Raw genomic sequence first — 20,149 nt, 5'->3', positions numbered from 1 at the left:
TTCACTGGGGCCTTGAATCTTTAGCAGCTCTGCCAGCAATCAGGAAACCCTCAGTCTCCCAGAGGTACTTAGTGAAAAGGGCTTTTAGAATTTAAGATTAAACAGCACAACCAGATCTTACTAGTAAGGCAGAATTTGGTATTTATTTTGCATCTTAGGACATGGAACCTGACACTTGAGAGAATTAAACTTCTCAAAAAAAAAATCTTCTTATTGTCCCTCTACTGCAATAAACATCAACAGAAAGGAAACTTCAAGCCCTGTTGCTACAAAACCATGAAAGCAGCTAGCACATTTCCAATTTGGGGAGCTCTCCTCTCATTGTCCCATGTTAGAGTTTGATCAGCTGGAAATGATACCCACTTCTGCTTCATGGGAGAAGGCTGTTTAGTAATCTTTTAATTATCATTGTACCTTAGCAATAGGATACTCCGAAATCAGAAAACTAGACGGAACAATAAAAAATAGTTTAAATCAATTTTTAGATAAAATATCCTCAGTACATATAAATATGTGGCTGCCATAATACCATGCCTCAATTAATTGATGAGCTTTTAAAGCTCTAGCAATTGCGTCTTATTCGATCTCTGAATTTATTATTTAATTCCACGATTGAATAGACATTTCCTAAATTAACTGGCTAATTACAAGTACCATGTGTGCAGCTGTAACTTTTATTTGCTCGACTGGAAATGTCTGAACTTTTAGAAGTGGATAAGATTATGTCACCAAGACAAGGTTAGGTGAAACATTTGGTTAGTTTTCAGCTTCCCCGGGAGGGAAGCCCATTTGCAAAGGAGGTCTGAACAGGAAGACCTGAGTCAGCCTGAGTCACAGATTAGCTCCCTGCAGTTCAGTCCTGCTAAAGCAGGAAACTGGGCTCAGTGTATGTGGTAACTGAGTGAAAGCTTCAGAGTAGGAAGTTTCCAAGAAAGAGAAAAAGTTTCTTCCAATCACTGTTTCGCTATTTATGATGTCAGTAAATTTTTTAACCAGTTGCAGATATATATATATATATATATATATATATATATATATATTTATATATATATTTATATACATATACATACACACACATACACATACATTTTCATCTTTTGTATGACTTGATACTCAATTTCATTATTCTGTCCTTTCCCAGGTCTTTTAAAGACCAACTAGAAACCTGTCTTAGAGGGACTTGTGTTTATTAACACAAAAAATAAAAACAAAGAGGTGATGGATGATGCTTACTGTAAAAACAAATTGAAATAAAGCATTTTAAACTGAATTTCTTCAATCGTGTTTGGGGAACAAATTAGGTTTAGGAGGTGATGACAACTTCAGGGAGCTTTAAAAAAAAAAGGCAGATTTTTCAACCAAATCCATCTAATATTGATTAACAATGGTTTTGTTTCTACTTCCATGCATTATTTAAAATAATTGAATCTAGCGAGCAACATGGATTGGGGGCAAATAAATGTTTCCATAGCAATTATTGGCAGACATTTTTCTCCCCTGATGTTTCCCCTTAACGGATGTACACTTTGCACCTAGTTAAGTATCAGTGAGTCCAGTGGTGAGTTTTGATTGTCGCATATTTTTTGGAGCCCCCCGCTTGCAGAGTGGCAGGCTTGGCGGCACCAGGACTTCCTGCACACAGCTTCTAGTGCAGAGCCACATGTGCCCAGGGACCCCGCCGACTTGGCTGCCGCACAGCCCAGTGGGCTCTGCTGCCAGATCAGGTGTGGAGACACCGCTGTGCTGTCAGTCCGCATGGTTTCCTGCGAGTCATCTATCTCCTTCCCATCTGTGTTGATATTCTTGCCTGCCTTTTTCTCACTGCTTGCCTGGCATGCATATATTTGTCTGATAAGCTTTAAGAAATGTAAAATTCTTCATGGGTGCTTTTTTTTCCCCTTTCCTGGCCTTTATTATCATTACTTAATTCTTAACTTTCAGATGTTCTGTTTCAAGATACACTGTCATGCTTATTAGAGTTCTTTTATATCTTGTTCTTTTATATTAAGATCCCATTTTGAGGATCTTAATCCATTGTGATCTACCATATTGTAGGTTTTGTTTTCTTTAAAGATTGAATAACAACAGAATAAGATTATTTAAATATATAGTGGCATTATTTCCCCACTTCATTTTTATCTTACATAATTCTTTTTAACCAAGAGGCTGCTTTCTCATTCAGCTTTTCCTTTTCAGCAGGAATTAATTTATATGGCTTTGTTAGTTAGTATTCTGGTGCGCCATCCTGCAAAGTCAGGGATAGATTACAGGGGTGATTTTTTAGTCCATAAAGGGCTTTTCTATAGCTGAAGTTTGATTATTTGGGCTTTGTACCGTTAATTAGCATTTTCAGCTACATTCTTGATTATGCAGCTAAAATTTAGTCTGGAGTGTCCGATCCTGCTGGCTTTGTACTTGCAAAACACCCATTGAATTTATTAAGAGTGGTATACTCCTAATGACCACTGGAACAGGTTCGGTGGGTATCTGAGATGAGAAATGAAAGGGCAGATGATTCAAGTACACCGTGTGCTGATTAGAGGACCACGAACAGCTCCTTCCACTCACAGATTAACATCATTTCAGGCTCTGTTTTCAAATAAGGAATGTCTGCTCTAAAAGTAGATCCCACAGATACTGCTAATGCACCAGGTTCCGGTTGGGCCTGCTTGAAATAGTCCATCAGGTTTTCTTTCCTTTCAAGACATAAATCTTCATTGCTTTCATGTACTTTGGCTGATTTCCACAGTTGTGAGATTGTGGTTTGAAATTTGTTTAAGACTTCCTGCTTTTTAATAAGAAGAAATACAATTAAGTGTCATCGCTCCATTACCCAAAGTGTTTGTTATAGAAACTGTTTGGGGTGAAGTAAATGGAAAGAGAAATATGAAACCCAGGTGGGAACAGAGCGCTCAGTGGTAACGTATACTTTCCTTTCTCTGTATGGATTCAGTCCCGCCACGGAAAGAGAGTGTCCACATTATGCTAATGCCACCACTGTAATAGTGGTAAAATTAAACTTATAATTTGTGCTTCAGATAATTATAAATGACAAGCCTGTCATGAAATGCAGCTTCCTCATTGGAAAAAAAAAAAGATAATTGAAAAGTTTTATTTCATACTTAGTACAAGATTTCATTGGTTACTGCTGAAATTATACAATGAATCAGATTCTGAAGAGAAAAGATATAGTTTGTTTTTATAAAACAACCAGTATATACTTCAAGATTTATTATTATAGACACTATACAAGATGTAAGCTTATAGGCTTACTTTATACTACTTGTTTTCCACTGAATCCCACAAGTGAGCAGGTGGCTTAGATCTGAGCTGTGACAATTTCAAGTGTAAACACACTAAATATGGGTCTTCTCTTTTCTAATATGTTCATGTCATAAAATGTGTGTCCATTGGAAGCTATAATATTTCATTGACAAAATACGTTATCTGCATGTCTTCAACAGGAAACATATGTTATTTGATCCGTTTGTTGTCATCAAACAGCAATATTCTTCAACAGTTCCTTTACCTAATTCTGCCCTTCTTAATCTGAACAGATTCATAATTTTGCCCTCATAACATGATACTGACTGTACTTGAACAGTCTTAGTTCTGAAAAAAAGACTATTGTTAAACTACGATTATAAGGAAACCCAGGAGTCTTTCTTCATTGTTGACAAAAAATATATAACAAGACCGTATACATAAGCCCTTGCTTTCTGGGACTCAATCCAAAAGCATTTAGCGATTTGGCTGTCTGACCTTCAGAATACTCACACTCTGATTCTAGGATCTGGGTGCCATGAGGTCCTCAGAGAGTCCTAACTTTCATTAAATAGTCAGGGAGGATGTAGAATTTGATCAGTTCCGTTTTCCCGGCACCTGAAATCTGCATTTCCCTACTCAGGCTGTTTGCTAGTCACAGAAGAGAAGAGCGGAAGCTTGTATATATAAATATGATTCTATTTGCAAGAAGACAGATTACAATTTCCAACAAAGTATTTTGTAACTTCAAGATTTTATCTAATCTTCTATTTTTTTTTAATGATTGCAGCCATTAGGAATCATAAATAAATAGAAAATTGTTTTGTTTTAAATTGCATATGCCATTTTCTTTCATAAAATTTTGTATGAAATGTTATCATGAAATCATAGCATGAACATAAAATTATGCAAACTGAAGGGAATAATGTGTGGCCTTTTCTTCTACAACTGTCATAGATTCAGATTTTCTATAAATAACTTGGTAATATGTTTCAACACTGAAACCCAAACAATGGATTTACTCTGTTAGCACTCTTTAATTGCCAGTAAGAGAGAAAATAGCTCAAGATATATTATGCTAAAATCGGAAATACATGGAGCCCAATCATTAGAAATGGATTGGAGGGGTTGGAAGTACCATACCACCAGCACCTTCTTTCTCTCTCTCCACCTCTAGTCTCTGTGCATCCACTTTGTCCTTTTCACACTGGTGACGATCTTTTCCTCTTTTTCTGTTTGCAATACTGGTTCTTCTGGTATCAATTTCAAGTCCCAGAGAGAAATTCCAGCTCTGTCTGGGTTAAGAGTTGATCCTTTTGATCAGCTATGTCCCAGCATCATGAGGCAGAAAAACACTGCTGAGGGATTAGCTCTGTGGCAAGACATTCTAGAGAATGAGGTATGGACAACCACTGCCAGCTAATAATAACAGTGACAATAATGAATAAACACAGTTTGTCAGGACCTGCGCCCAATGATGTACTTGCATCACCCCATGGACATAGCTGTTGGTAAAGCACTGAACACTTAAAAAGTGTTTGCATGCATTCTGTTGTTAATAAAGGAACTCATGCTCTAAGTTAAGTGAGTTATTATGTGATAAACCCCGAATTAAAATCCATATCTTCTGAGTCTTGGTCCAGAGCTTTTCCCACTTAAAAGATGCCTCATTCCTGCAGGGTGCCAGTGATGTAAAATTTTGTGAGACGTGGTAGTTAATCATACTAAGACACTAACAGCCTTGTGTTTGATATCTAATAATAGTATCAAAGAACCCTTTCAATTGTGATTTTCTTTTCTTATCTTTTTTCCCCCTGCTAACCCTTCTCTCTGGTTATCTCTTAGCAAATATATCACTTAAGATAGATTTGGCTGCAAGTAATAAATTAATTTCCTTAAATGAGGGGCTTACTTTGCCCTTGTAACAAGTGTCGCTGAGGAACCATGGAATGCCTACCTCCTGCTCCACAACACTCAGTTTTCGGTTTCCCTCCTCAGGGTCCCGAGTGGGTGTCTCCTCTGCCAACTTGTTTCTGTTTCAGGCAGAGAGAAGGAAGAAAGACAAAGAGAAGAAGAAAATACTTCCCTTGATTCCATTCCTTTTCTATCCTGGGAGGGATTTTCTCTGCAAGAACTTTTTTTCTATCCCTTATTGGCCAGAGTTTTGTCACATGACTACCCCTAGAAGAATGCTGGATGGAATATATATATATATATATATATATATATATATATATATATATATATATATATTAGTTTTGATAGTATAGGAAGGATATATATATATTTTTAATTTTAGTTTTGATAGTGTAGGAAGACAAAGGAGTGAACCAACATACTATTTCCATTAGTGGTACTTGGAGTAAAAGCTCGGCTCTTGGTACCAAATGCCTAAGCATCCTTCCACACTAGTTTGCTTCACTTAGACGTTTTCAGCATTTTCTTTGTTCAAGTGAATGACTCCAGTTTCTTTTAACTCTCTTAATAAAGTTACTTCCCAACCTTTCTCTGACCTGTAGAGTTCCTCTTATTGATTTCTTTTGAATCCATATCTTCACATATACCCAAGAGAGTGTATACCTACATATTCCCAAGAGGGTAACTAAGAATCATTTTTGTTCTCTCTTATTCCTCCTTTACATCTTAGAGATGAAACTAGAGAGGTCTGAAGAGGCAAAGTTCCATAGTAAGTTAGTGAACCTCAATCACACTTTATGTCTCCTGACTCTCAGGCCTGGCTTTTTCCAAGCATTACTAAATAGTAAGTTTTAGTGTTTATATATATCAACATTTAGGAGCAAAATAAAATTGCTGATATATAAAGTGTGCATTACAGAAAAAAAAACTCTTGTAATCACTCCTCTATAATATCAATTCCACAGAGTGCTAGAAATTAACTAGTAAAATTGGAAGCATTCCCTAGTCATTCAAATTAGCAGATGTTGTTTGAGAGCCTGCTATGTGCTAGGTACTACAGAAAACAAGGACATAATGAACAAGAAAGAGAAAGCTTTTGCTCTCAATAAGCTTATATACCAGATTATATTGAATGCAGGTATTGATTTTTACCATTAATCAAATATTTATTAAAGGTTTGCTCTTGGTCATGGTCAGGATATACAGTTTATGATAAGAAAGACAAGATTCCTGCTCTTACTGAGCAATCGAGCAAAAATTATCCTGTTTTCTAGTGGTACACAATAAAAAACTCGACACTATCTTTTTTCTACTGCTTATTAACTAATGCAATTAAGGAAATACACACATGCACAGCCATATTAATGAATACTATTCTGGGAATCGGAGTAAATTTTGGCTTGCTTTAATTTCTGAAACATGCATATATATATTTCTTCTTACTATTTTTTTTTGCCTAGGTACACTATTTAGTTGGATTTAAAAATAAATCTAGATTTAAGTGTAAATTTATTAGCCTGAATTATAACAACTTTGACTCCGTCTACCTTTATTTCTTTGTTTTACTGAACTTAACTTAAATGAAATCTGTTTTATTTGTTTAAGTCTATTTCTGTCCAGTAAGGAAGTTGAAATTGATCATGCCTTGACTTTGTGGGCCATCAGAGAACCATGACATTCCAAGATATTGATTTTGTGGTGTTAAAGGGTGACAGATCTAGTGTTAAAGTTTCGAGAGAGAATTGGGTTTCAGATTGTACACCATAAGCAGTCTTGACTTTTGCTGAGACATGACTAGCTTTTTAAAATAATGGAAGAAATGGTAAGTCTTAGGTAATTTTTACTGCATCAACTTGGAAAGACTAATTTTAGCTAGACATGTGTAATCATGCACACAAGAAAAAAGTTACACGTGTGATAAATATATAACTACAATCCCAGAAAGTATAACCTGTGCTAAGAATATTGAGTAACATTTTAAGTAAATATGACTGAGCCTTTTAAAAACATTTCTTCTCAACATTTTGGAGGTTGCTTGGTAATAACTGAAGTTTTATTATTTTTCACACTATTCTTGTAATTATCATTCTGCATTTTGTTTCCACTGGGCTTATACTTGGGCAAGCACTATCGGATATGAGTTATGATGCCACAGTTATGAAAGGCCAGAGGTCTACAAGGGTAACACTTGGTGATTTTTTTGTTATCCTCTGAGACTGTAAAATGTTGACAAGTGCATTCTAATAGCTGCCCCACACATGAACCGAAGAAGAATAACTGTGGTCATCTTTCAGTGTTGCATTTTAGTTTGGATTTGTTCATCTTCAATGAAATGACCTTAAGCGAACAGATTGAAAATAACATTTTGATCATATGATTATTGTGTGGAAAACTCTACTGAGCTAAGTCCGAGTGTATCTTTGGAAACTAGTCAGAGGTTCACCAGATTCATTGACTTAAACCAATCCATCATAGTCATCTTTTAATTTATTTCCACATGTTCTTCCAAGTTCCTATTCTTTAATAAGACTTTGACCTGCAGAGAAGAATAGAATGTATTTTATAATGTATGTTTGTTCTGTTTTCTAACAACATAAGTATTTTGCTTAAGCAGATTTGCTAGGAAGTGACAGCTTTGAAAAATTGGACACAGGACCCGCTGGAAGCATTTCAGTTCCAGGCAATCTCAATAGTGCAGAAGGGGAAAATGAAATATCACCGTGTTGTAAAGATGACAGTTTTGTCAAAGATTCTCTTTCACTTATTGGCTTAAAACAAATGGAATCAATCAAGTATATCTGTTCAAAATATGCATGTGCACTGACTAAGGTAGCACTCCTTCGTAAGAGTGTTTTTTCAGAGACAAGCAATAAAAAATTATCTTTAAAGAATGTATATATTTTGGGTTGGGAAGATCATCTTTTTTTTTTTTTATTTTATTTTATTTTTTTGCTTAAGTTAGTTTGGCACTTTTGGAGGTCATGGGATTTTACCAGAACGTAGTGGTGCTTTTAAGAAGAGAGGGAAACCTAATGGCTTAACACTATCTGAGCAGATCATTCTGTACTCATAGCAGATGCTCTTCAGAAATGTAATGATGTAATTATTATTTTGGGGTGTGTGTGTGTGTGTGTGTGTGTGTGTGTGTAAGGAAGAGAGAGATTGGAGAAATCTAAAATTAGATGCTAAAAGTTTTATGGAGATATAAAAATATGATAATATTCTTTACCTGAAAAATGTTGGGTATATTTGAAAAGGTATAGTAAATTTGACAAAACCTGCTTTTAAGAATAACAACTTGGCACTGGCTGGTTGGTTCAGCAGTAGAGCGACGGCCTGGTATGTGGAAGTCCTGGGTTTGATTCCCAGTCAGGGTACACAGGAGAAGTGTCCATCTGCTTCTCTACCCTTCCTTCTCTCCTCTCTCTCTCTCTCTTTCTCCTCTCTTCTCCTCCCGCAGCCAAGGCTCCATTGGAGCAAAGTTGGCCCTGGGCACTAAGGACAGCTCCATGGCCTCTGCCTCAGGTGTTAGAATGGCTCCAGCCATAATGGAGCAATGGCCCAGATGGGCAGAGCATCACCCCCCCCCCCCATGGGCATGCCAGGTGAATCCTGGTCGGGTGCATGCGGGAATGTGTCTGACTGCCTCCCCACTTCTAACTTTGGGGGGGGGGGGAAGGAATAACAACTTGATCACTAATTGAAGAAGCAATGGAGTATAGTCTAACTAAGAATAGGCACTGGGGTGAGACTTCCTGGGCTTAAAAACCTAAAGTTACCGTTTTTTAGAACTGTGATTTGGAGCAAATTACTTTCTCAGTTCCTGAGTTACTTCTTTGTTTAGTGGAGTTAAAGTTAATATCTAAAAAGAAAAAGAAAGGCAATATCTACTTCCTAGAGACCATATTCAGGTAGCCTGAGTTGTCTCCTAAACACTCAGTAAAATGGTAATTACTATTAGTAATTGAAAACTCTTAACATATTAGGTAAACAATAGCAGGAGAAATTTTTTTTTACAATATTAATTCAAAAGATGAAGTACAAGCTCAAATATTTCAGAAAGTCTGTAATATGTGCGTAGCTTACATTTCTTTCAGGTTACTAGTGAAGGAGTAGTGGTCTCACTATAAAAGAGAAAAAGCATTGCTGATTACCTTTTACCATATGTCCTAAACATATTTAGAACCATACTTTAGAAATTAGACTCTAACAGAATTACTGGCAGTGTCTGTCTTTCAGATTCTACAAAATAATCAGTTAAGTGACTTCATATCCACAGGACATTTTTGTGTTTTGATATGCTACTATTAAGAGACATCAGTGTCTTGCAAATAAACATGTCTTTTAATTATAATTTGTTACAACTCACTTTTTGGCAAGAGTGGTTATGTTAGTACTGTTACTTTCTGAAACAGTTTTCATTTAATATGCTATATTAATTCTCTGTTAACTTGTGTGCTTACAATGTCTCTTATCAGAGAGGTACCTGGTAGTATGCTTCATTTGGATTATCATTTAATTCTGTCCCATGGAAAAAAATTCATTAGGCTTTACAGTTTAAAACACTTTATAACATGATATATAATCAAAAAGCAATAATATGTGTGTTATATATATATATATATATATACACACACACACACACACACACACACACACACACACACACATGGTTCTATCAGCTTTTCTTATAAATAAGATTTTTTTTTTTTTGGTATGGTAGAATTCTTGCCATGGTTTGGCTCTGAGCCATATACTAACCCTCTTTATTCTTTGGAAACTTCCATTGCATTATTGCAGACTTAATTTTATTTTATATCCAAGATGACAAAGGTCACTTCAATTAGGCACCTCATTGTGCCTTTCTTCCTTCTAGTTTTCTAGTTTCTTATACTAAGTATCATAAAATAAAATGTTCTTCTTCCATTAACAAAAAGTGAGCCGAGAACAAAAAACCAATTATTTGTAGCACATAAAACCCTTGTGATAATTTGGTAGACTTTAATTAAACTAATACATCACACTGTACTTATAAGACAAAGGAGCAAAAGAGAAGCAAATAATCTTTTTCTCTCTCTTAAGAAACACTATATTGCTTTTTGATTAAGCATTACCTACCTTAAAGTATTAGATTTACAGCCCTTTTCGTAGAAAGCACGTAGAAAAAGTTCTATGTAGTATTGATTGAGATTACCCCCCAAATTCTTTTAAATTAAGTTATAAAAAGGTCTGATTTAAAATTTTTAAAAAAAAATTTTATGACTTTACAAACTCTTTAAAAAAATAAAAAGATTCTGCAAATTTTGCCCATTCAGAAACATTTTTATTACAAAGACTCTTGTATTGGAATTAACATATTTGCTGTAATTCTGGCAATGTTACTGGTTCTTTCTGATGAGCTCACTGACATTATTAATACAAAGTCCACTGTCAATTCAAAGGATGTCAATGTCATTTAGATATCCTTTCTCTATTTTGCAGCTGGAATGGCCTGAAATTAAATCCTTGGTTTTTATTTAAATAATCTGGTCCCCAAATCTTCCATTTCTTCACATTGTAATTCCCATAATTTAAATAGAAATAAACCACTGAATTGGGAGTGTGATGTTTAGTTTAATCTTATGTCTGCAGTATTATCCTGAATATCTCTTGTCACCCTTCCGGGCATCAGTGTTTTCATTGGTAAAATGAATAACTTCATACAGGATGATTCCAGGTGACTTCTTTATCCCTGATGTTATGTTTCTACATTAGTTATTAATGTAATGTCTTTCTGTGTACTGAAAATCATTATTTTAATATGCTCATATCAATCTTTAAATCTGTGGCTCTTAGATTTACAAAAATGTTTATTCAAACATTTCTGGAAATTTTCAGTGATCAGAAAGTATAGGTTTTTGAAGCTGGTCAACCACAAATCATATTAAAAGAGAATTATATTTGACTTAGAAATTCATGTAATATTAACCAAGGGACCACATACTCACAGTGCCAATGCTTACACTTTTAACAAATCTTTCAGAGGCATGAAACTGGTTGGTTGGATTTTGTAATTTTGTCCTTTCTCGTTTTTTTCAAGACTGTGAATTCCTTGAACATTTATACCATTTCACTGTTAGTGGATCAAACTCTTTGTGTGTTTATCCCTTACTGGAAACCCTACGACTGTTTTATACTCCCCTCCATGAGTTTTAAGGCACCCCAAGTAGCTCTTAATTTTTCAGGCACATGATGGCAACTTCAGTGACATTTAGGAACAGCCAAGTTTGCTGTTCGCTTCGCCTTCTCATTAACGTCAAGTCCTGGTTTCTCTCGGGCAGCTTACTGCTTTGGCACATGAATACTGGCCGCTCGCTGCTGCTTTCAGTGTCCAAAGGTGGCCAACTTTATGGTCTGAAGAGGATAATGATCATAGCTTAAGATTGCATCATTTTACAATTTTATAACGAGCTTTAGAGGGATGGAAGTGCACTAATGCTCGATTGGCCAAATGTAATTGGAGCTGTGATCCTGGGATCCAATCTAATGTATTTGCTTACATAGTACATAGCAGTCTATTTGGATTGATTTCTCTCTCTCTCTCCCTGACTTAAAAAGAGGATTTCTTTAAAATATTTGCTTAAAATAAAAAAAAATAATAATAAAATTGTAAATTAAGTTATACAAAATTTAACATGCAGGGACAGGCTGTTCTAGAGCAGGAATCCTCAAATATTTCATTGCATTAGTTTAAACAAATAGTTGTTTTAATTGCATACTCTGGCTTTTGACGGTTACCCAAATTTATCTGTTTGTTTCTTATTTGGGATGGTCAGGGTAGTTTTGCTATTTTTATAACTATTACCTTGGTTAATTTTTTATGCAGGTTTGAGCTAAGTAGAGAAGGTAGCTCATGCCGGAGTTAAAGAAAATGAGTGGATTTAAAGAAAATCTCTGGTTTAAGGAGTGAAGTCCACTCTGCCTCCTGACCTCACCTCACAATTTCTTCACAAGTTTGGCTTTTCTGGGAATGTAATTTCCTTCCATTTCCATAGAACAGAAACTTAGTCATCCTTTAAGACCCAGCTTCAGTTCAATTAGTCCACGATCCCTCTTCTTCCTACCCTCACTTCTGTCTCTTCCTACTCTTTGGAGCGTGTTTTATCTACAGGGCTCTTACCTTGTCCTCCCCAAGGTTAGTAATCTGCTTATATGTATATATTTTTACACCTCTTCAAAAGATAAATAAAAGTTTCCTTGGAACCAGGACCTTCTGTTGCTAGGTCGTCCGTGCCTCCTGTGATGCCGCTCACATGATTGAACTCTGTAACCTTTGGCATTCCTTCTCACTGTGAGATTCCATGATTCTAACAACCGGTCAGTCAATAAATATTGATCTCTCGGCTATCCAGCCTTAGGCATTCTTTTGTTAGGGCCCAAATCATTTATATTCTGAAGTCAGAGCCCAGTGCCTATGATAAGGAATTGTACTGACACTCTAACTCCTTTCCTTCCCTGGCTGGTTTAGTGGCTGACTCACAATCTAAAAGGCTTCTTTTCTGAAGAGTGTAGTTCGAACAGTGCTAATGAATGGCCTTTCTGTGTGTGCATGTGCGCTCTCACCCATGTAAATGGGCACAGACTTCCTTTCTTTGAATGGAGAGCATTTGCCTTATTTGTTGCTTTTTTTTTCTTTTTTTCTTTTTTTTTTTTTGTGGCAGTTTAGACAACCTTGAGGTATGTTGACATTGTTTCTTATGTTTTCAAGAATTTAAATAATTATGATAGGATCCTGTTTATGATAAACAATAATAGGCTTCTAGAATAGAGCTTCTTAACACGTTCATTTATAATAGTTTTGGAAACTTGTATAAGTTTGCTTATTATTCCTCAAACCATGACAGAAATGGAGGCAGTTGCAGGTATAACTTAACTGATTATATTTCAAAGACTCAGAGCCAGATTTAAAAACAAGGATTGTGAGAAAACAATGGAGGGAAAAATACTAACTTTGGAGCCAAGAGCCTTGGTTTGCTGCCCTGACTCTCCATGTTCTCATCTGTGTGATTTCACACGAGAAGATCAAGCTCTCTGAGCTTCAACTCTTTCATATGTACAAGAAAATGAACAGAATTATATTATAATTCCAACTTCATAACGAGTCTCTGAGGTTAAATTAGATGGTTAAGTGAAATCTTATAATAAACATCTATATGGGTGTGACAGTCACTAATATTATTATAATTTATGGTTTGGGGTGCATCATTTATATAAATTAAAAAAGTAAGTAAAGGACCAAATATCATGCACAATTGTACTCCTTGTAGTTCTCCATTCTCCAAATCCCATGTTTTATCTTATGTTTATGCCTCATTTTCCATTTCAATTGACTTTATAGTATTTAAAATAGGCCTTCTGTATTGATAGGTGGCTCTGTCTCTTTTAACTCCTATGTTATTTATTTATGTCCTAAAATATGAGTATCAATTTCCTCTTCCTTGAATGAAAAAATTAATATCCCTTTGTTTTTCTGTGTAGTGGAATAGACTTTGTTTTTCATTTGATACCTTTTACTTTCCCCTAGAACTGAACATCAGTTAAGTAAAAATAATGAATAGTTATAGAATCTTTCACATATTGCCAATTATATGCAGATGCATTCAGTAGATACTTGTACTTAATCTACACCAATTACATAGATGCATGATTTAGTTTTGAAGCATGCCTAATAAAAATAAGTAGAAAAATAGACACATACGGCTTTCAAAATATGTATTTTCTTCTTTCTGGTTTTGAAGTTTTTCAGAATTATTAAGAGCATGTCCGTTCTTATGTGTGAATGTAGATGTAATCTTGTACCTAAACTTGAATCCTATTCCTGTTTTCTGCATAATTGCTTCTATTTCCTAGCACCAGTCACCAATTGTTGGCCAAGTTGGTCCGGAAAAGAATACAGATCTTATTAAATTATTCAAGTTAATGTTTTACTGATAGTTTTTATTAAATAAAGTCTCAGCTTACTGCAGTATCCTTGGTTCAGAAATAAATGTTACCATTTGCCTGCATGCGTAAAAGCACAGTAAGACTCAAACAAGAGATTGCAGCCAAGAAAGTAAGGATTTATTAAAGAGATGACATCATGCCAGGAGTCACAGGTAGCTCACGCTTAAAGACCTGGTATCCTGATGGCTTCTAGGGGATAGGTTTTATAGGGGGGAAATCATTATAATCATGGTGACTAGGGAAGTTAAGACCATGATCAGGGTCATAGTCTCTACTGATTGGTTGGTGCTAAGGTAGAGGGTAGGTGATCATTGCATCTGGTCCTGATGTTAGCCACATGCATCATCTGGGTTTGGAAGGATGTGGTTGGTGAGTTTGTTCTGAAGCTGCAACACAACTGAGGCCTCGATGTTATCTCTAGTTTGATGGAAACTTTTTCTTTCTGGTCAACAGACCTAAGACCAAAAGCTTAATGTCCTGAGGGCTTAATGATTAAGCAAGGAGAAGGAGGTGGATGAGTCAGAGTGAGTGGATGGGTGAAGCCAGTCTGAGTTAAAAGGAAAGATAATTTAAAACAAAAAGCCCTATTAAAGAAAGTAAGGTTTCTGCTTTCTGCACACTTAGAGAAACCAAGTGAGATACATAAATGTCCTGGTAGAATATGCTCCAGGAAATGACTTGTTTTCATTGTATGTGTGTGTGTGTGTGTATACACTCATGTGTGCATGTGTGACTTGTTGCCTGGGTGATAGAACAAATTGAGGAAAAGGTTGAAAGGGTAAGACAAAGGCTGTGTCTATACAACTTCCATTGAATTGGACCTTACTGAAGGTCGAACTGCTCTGGTTTAGTGGAGGGTGCCTGCTCTGGTTTAGTGGAGGGTGCCTGCTCTGGGTTAGTGGAGGGTGCCTGCTCTGGGTTAGTGGAGGGTGCCTGCTCTGGTTTAGTGGACGGTGCCTATCTGCCTATCTGCTCAGCGGCAGGGATCTGGAAATTGCTTCCAGGGCCCTTTTAATGAACTGATTCAAATCAAAACAAACACATCCTGGTAACATCTACTTCCACTTTCACCATCACTACCTACAGTTTTCAGAATAATGAGTCTTAAAAGTAGTTCACTGTAGACTCTAGGTATGCACTTTTCTTTTAAAAAATTAATCTTTAATGATAAAGAGTCTATTTTTCTTTTCTTTAGTGACAGCTGAATATTAGTGCCCAGATTTATTTCTTTAGTGTATCCCAAGTTAAAGGCATAAAAAACTTGAGAGCTGCTTTTACAGAGTGAATTTATGAAATAAGATGGTTAGTTCTGTTCCTCATAACATTTTAATAAGAGGAAGTGATTATGCTGTGTGGCTGCATGCTGACTTCATCTCTTCAACGCGTTCTATGTCTTACGTATGCTTTTAGGTTAAAAGTATATCAGGTCCTGAAAACAAAAAGTGAACCATTTTGATACCTTTATTTTCTGTTTTTAGAAATTATTTTACTTGCTTATTCACTTACCATAAACCCTTGCAGAAAAGTTTACACAGTATTGTTTCTTTAAGGAAAGAAGATAGTGACTGTTATATGGGCTCCACTAAAAATTGAACATTAGTGAAATTTCCAATGGCTAGACTAAATTTAAGAAAGTATTAGAAAAAAATCAGAAAAATAATATGCTAGTATTCTGCAGTTCAAAAGGGTCTGTTCTATATATTTTACCACATGACAAATAATACAAAATCAAATATAAATGACTTTAAATGTTTAAAATAAGATAAAAGTGATACTATAATGTGACAAGTAACATGATTTCCTTAATTGCTATCCCTACACATGTGTTCAAGATTCATTGATCAATTTATTAATTTAATGAATTTTTATCGAGGGGCCACGTATGTGCCCCCATCGACAATGAAGCAATAAACAGCGTGGACATGGTATTTGTCCTCTTGGAGCACTTTGCATCCTTGTATAGGGTGTGGGAATTAAATGAATAACTTCACAAACATAGTTGAGTATCCGATCATTTCTATCGCAATATATCTGATAGTATGAGTCCATAACAGGAAGATCTAACATAGTCTTGCTGTGCATTATGGCTGTATCATAGTTGGTTTGGGAAGAAAAAGCAACATCTGAAACTTTCGACTATTTAGCTTTCATTTGCGTAAAAGCGGTTTTGAAATGAAATATGCAGTGCTATCATTTCTGTAAAATGAGATAAACTTTGTTCGTCTTAAACTTACAATTTACATCAGAAGATTCACTTATCATAGATGCCTTGGTAAACGTGTGCTGCTTGTGTAATTGGCCAGAACATCCCAAGTTGTGTTAAATTTTAGAACTGCTGGAGGAAGAAGAAAATATTTTCTAATTACTAGTAAAAGATAAAAATTAACTGAAAAAATTTAAGATGTTTTATTGCTGCTTAAATTTATACAGCTTATATTAATAATCTGTGGTCAGAGCAATTTTTTACATTTTCTGCTTTTGAATATGTACAACTTTATAAAATTAAACATTACTTTTTTAACACCACTTTCAAAAGTGAATTGATCAATTATTCAGTGAAGGAAATCATTTTACTTTTTTTCTAACGCTGAATCTCATGTGCTGATGATGCATTGTTATATTGGGAATTAGGAGGACTGTTTCCCTTTCCTCATTCTAATTATTAAAGATCACTACTTTGGTAGTAAATTATAGCATTTTTATTCTATGAAAATTATTTGTTATCTTCTTGGCAATATTCTAACTCACGAAAGGTTTTTACTAACATCAATTGCATCATCAGACTGGAAAACAATCCTCTGTGTACCCTCTGACACTGAAGAACAGAAATCAGCCTGTTTGTTCTGGCCCAAGTTAAGAGAAATACATACTTCGCATTACTTAAAACTGACATTAACACCAAAACCTTTTTTTTTTAAAATTTAATCATTTTAGAGAGGAGAGAGAGAGAGTTAGAGAGAGAGAAACAGGAAACATCAACTCCCTTGACCAGGCAAGCCCAAGGTTTCAAACTGGCAACTTCAGTTATCCAGGTTGATGCTTTATCCACTGTGCCACCACAGGTCAGACACTAACACTAGAATCTTTTGAAGGAGTAATATCTTCCCTTGATAAAAAGTTGGCAAACATTGCCCTTTAATGGTCACGACTTTGAAAGGGAGAGTAGTTCGTCCCTGACCAGAGATCAGCGGGCCATTTGTTGATAGCATGTAACTGCTCAGATTTCTATAAAGAGACTGGGAGCTATTCCACTGATTGCATTTGGAGACTAGAGAGCCTCTTTGAAAGGCGTGAACATTCAGGTCAGGCTCAGATCCCTGAGATCTTAGAGATTTGTAAATTGTAAAAACAGTGACAGCAAAATTACCATTTCATTCTTACTTGTATGTGTAGTATAAATAAAGCCAAGGCTCTCCCCCAAGCATTCCTCTTCTGGGGATATTTCATAGCATTGGAAAGCTGGAAGCTAGACATACAGTTAATTTAAAGTTTCTTTTACCATGCAAATACCTCTTATCAGAGATAGTATCCATGAGATTAGCCCACAGTATCCTTTTGGCTGTCCCAGGGTTGTTAATTGTAGGGAGAACTGTTAGGTCCCTAACACTTCTGAAAGAAGTTACGTCCATTGCAAATGCATCTCTATTATTTATTTATTTTTATAAATTTCTATTTAAAAATTAAATTCATTTGGGTAACATTGGTCCATAAGAACACATAGATTTCAGGGGTAAATCTCCATAGCATGTGAACTATTTATTGTGTTGTGTGCCCATCATCCAGAGTCAAACCACTTCCCATGAAAGTATATCTGACCCCCTTTAATCTCCTCCATCACCTCCTTCCTTCTGATAACTACTTCATTTTTGTCTATGTCTATGAGTCTCAGTTTTATATCGCACGTAATGAGTGAAATCATCTTTAAAGAAAGGAAAGAATACTATCAGCCAACATGTGCATCTGAGCTTTGGAACAACGCTAGCAAAACCCTACTCACATCCCTGTAAAGCAGACATATATTTTTGTATTTTTTATAGGTGGATACAGTGCAGACCACGAACCCCCCTGGCCACATTGAGGAATCGTGTAAAATGAATGTATGTTCTCGTAAGTGAAATAAATACATGTAACATTCCAACTCAATGTGTTGGATCTTAGTATACCCAAATTTGTCTTCAGTAAAAAGAAATTGATTCCCAAGGGGCAGGACTGCTCGCTGATTAAAACAAAACTCTTAGTTTGAAGAAAACAAAATGGCTTTAAAATAGAATCTCTAGGAAAAAAATCTCTAAAAAAGAATCAAACTATCCTTTGGAAACAACTGAAAACAATCAAGCTTTCAATATGGAATAAAGAGGGATGTGATAGAGGTTTTGCAATCTTATCAATTGCTGTGGAGAAACAGAATCCTATATCACCATACTCAGGAGTATGAAAAGAAGAACAGGAAATCCTTTTTCTTCAGTTTGTTCTTGAATGGACTCAAGAGAAGAGTGGAGACCTGTATCCTGTTACTGTTTATAGTTAATAATGTGGAGATTTAGTATCGATATGAATTCATTTGCCTTGCTTGAACTAATTGGATTCATTATGTAGAGATCACTTGAGCCTGTGCTAGACAACAAAGAAAATGGAAATGTATACCTCCGAACTGAACTCCAGAAAAGTAGACTAATCCTACTGTCTATCAGGGAACGTGAGAAACTAATGGACATGAGAGAAAACAAAATTTAAGTCATTATGATACTTGTTGAAACATAATTTCTTATGATGTGGAAGCAAAAGACAGGTCACAATGTATCTATCTCACAGACTTTTCACACAATTTTTTATTGCATTTAGGGTCAACCACCCATAAGTGTTAAAGGAATGTATGGCCATTATATCAGTAGAAAACTGGCCTTTAAATGTGTGGTCCTATGCATAAATATATGCAGTAGAGAGCTTTTTTTATTTTATTAAGGATGGATTGCATGCAGGAAGTACCTCTTTACATATAGTTATTTGCTCAACTGAAGATACCGTATAATATAAAGTCTAACTTTTGTACAGGTGTGAGTGCATTTGTGTGTGTGTCTAAGTGGAAGGCGGTAAAACTTAATGATGACACTTGCACTTTGGTTTGTTTCCTAGAATGTGAAGAGGCAGAGTGAACTGTCTTAAGCCATTCGTATGTATTATGATTATTATTAAAGATTATTATTCACAGCAGGAACAATGCTAAAATAGAATGACTACTGCAAAGACTGTCCAATTAAATATAATATTTATGACAATTGAGCTTTTTAAATTAAGATGGTACTAATGTCTGAAAATAATGAGGGTAGGCTTCTGTGAAATCGGTTTGAGGGTGGTTGGAAAGTCCTATTATAATCCTCCAGGCTACTTGACTCAGTGACAGAGGATGTGAATCACAGATGAATTATAGAAGAGATTTGGCAAAGATTTGTATTCTAACTATAACTTTTTAATCAACCAGTAAGTAACATATGTTTTTTAAAACTTTTCTTCAATCAAAATTATATAAATAATCATAGATTAACATAGATAAGATAGTGAATATTTAATGCAGATTGACATATTTTTATGTAGTCACCATGTGCCATAATTCTGAAACAATTGTTCTTTCGTATTTGTATTCATTTCTCTTTATCTTGTTGGTTAACTATACAGTTGAAATTTTTATCTCTTCTTTCTATGTGACAATCAATTGAAGTTGGTACCCTAGTTACACTATTATAGGGACTTTTGACTTTATTTATGCTAGTGTAATAAATTATAAGTCTACAAATGTGTATCATTCTATTGTATTGAATATTTTTTTGTGACAAAAATAAAAAAATTTACTTAAGAAAGTGCCTACATTTCTTATTTTAATAGTCTCAGAGCAATGGGACATAGAATATGTTCATGGTTTATGGACTACATTCTCCATCGATACAATTTGAAAATGAAGAGCTTAGCCACTTCAATAAAGAGAGCATGT

The 20,149-nt window shown here is 35.3% G+C and overlaps 1 protein-coding gene across 8 annotated transcripts in view; it reads left to right on the top strand.

The window, feature by feature from the left end:
- The window catches only part of PCDH7 (protocadherin 7), a 421,790-nt gene that overhangs the window by 45,217 nt on the left and 356,424 nt on the right, over positions 1–20,149 (top strand). The window contains exon 3 of one of the 8 annotated variants that reach the window (XR_010725687.1): positions 18,201–18,227. The exons of 6 other annotated variants lie outside the window; for them this stretch is intronic. Coding sequence is in view for 1 of the 2 variants with exons in the window: in XM_066233427.1 (XP_066089524.1) it covers positions 18,201–18,278 (78 nt within the window). In the remaining variant the exon portion in view is untranslated. Of the gene's footprint in view, positions 1–18,200; positions 19,946–20,149 lie in introns of those variants that run through there. One more of the 8 variants, XM_066233427.1, reaches the window with a different exon arrangement.

This window comes from Saccopteryx bilineata, chromosome 5 (assembly GCF_036850765.1).
Source record: "Saccopteryx bilineata isolate mSacBil1 chromosome 5, mSacBil1_pri_phased_curated, whole genome shotgun sequence".
Taxonomy (NCBI): domain Eukaryota; kingdom Metazoa; phylum Chordata; class Mammalia; order Chiroptera; family Emballonuridae; genus Saccopteryx; species Saccopteryx bilineata.
This window is presented reverse-complemented; position numbering and strand designations above follow the sequence as displayed.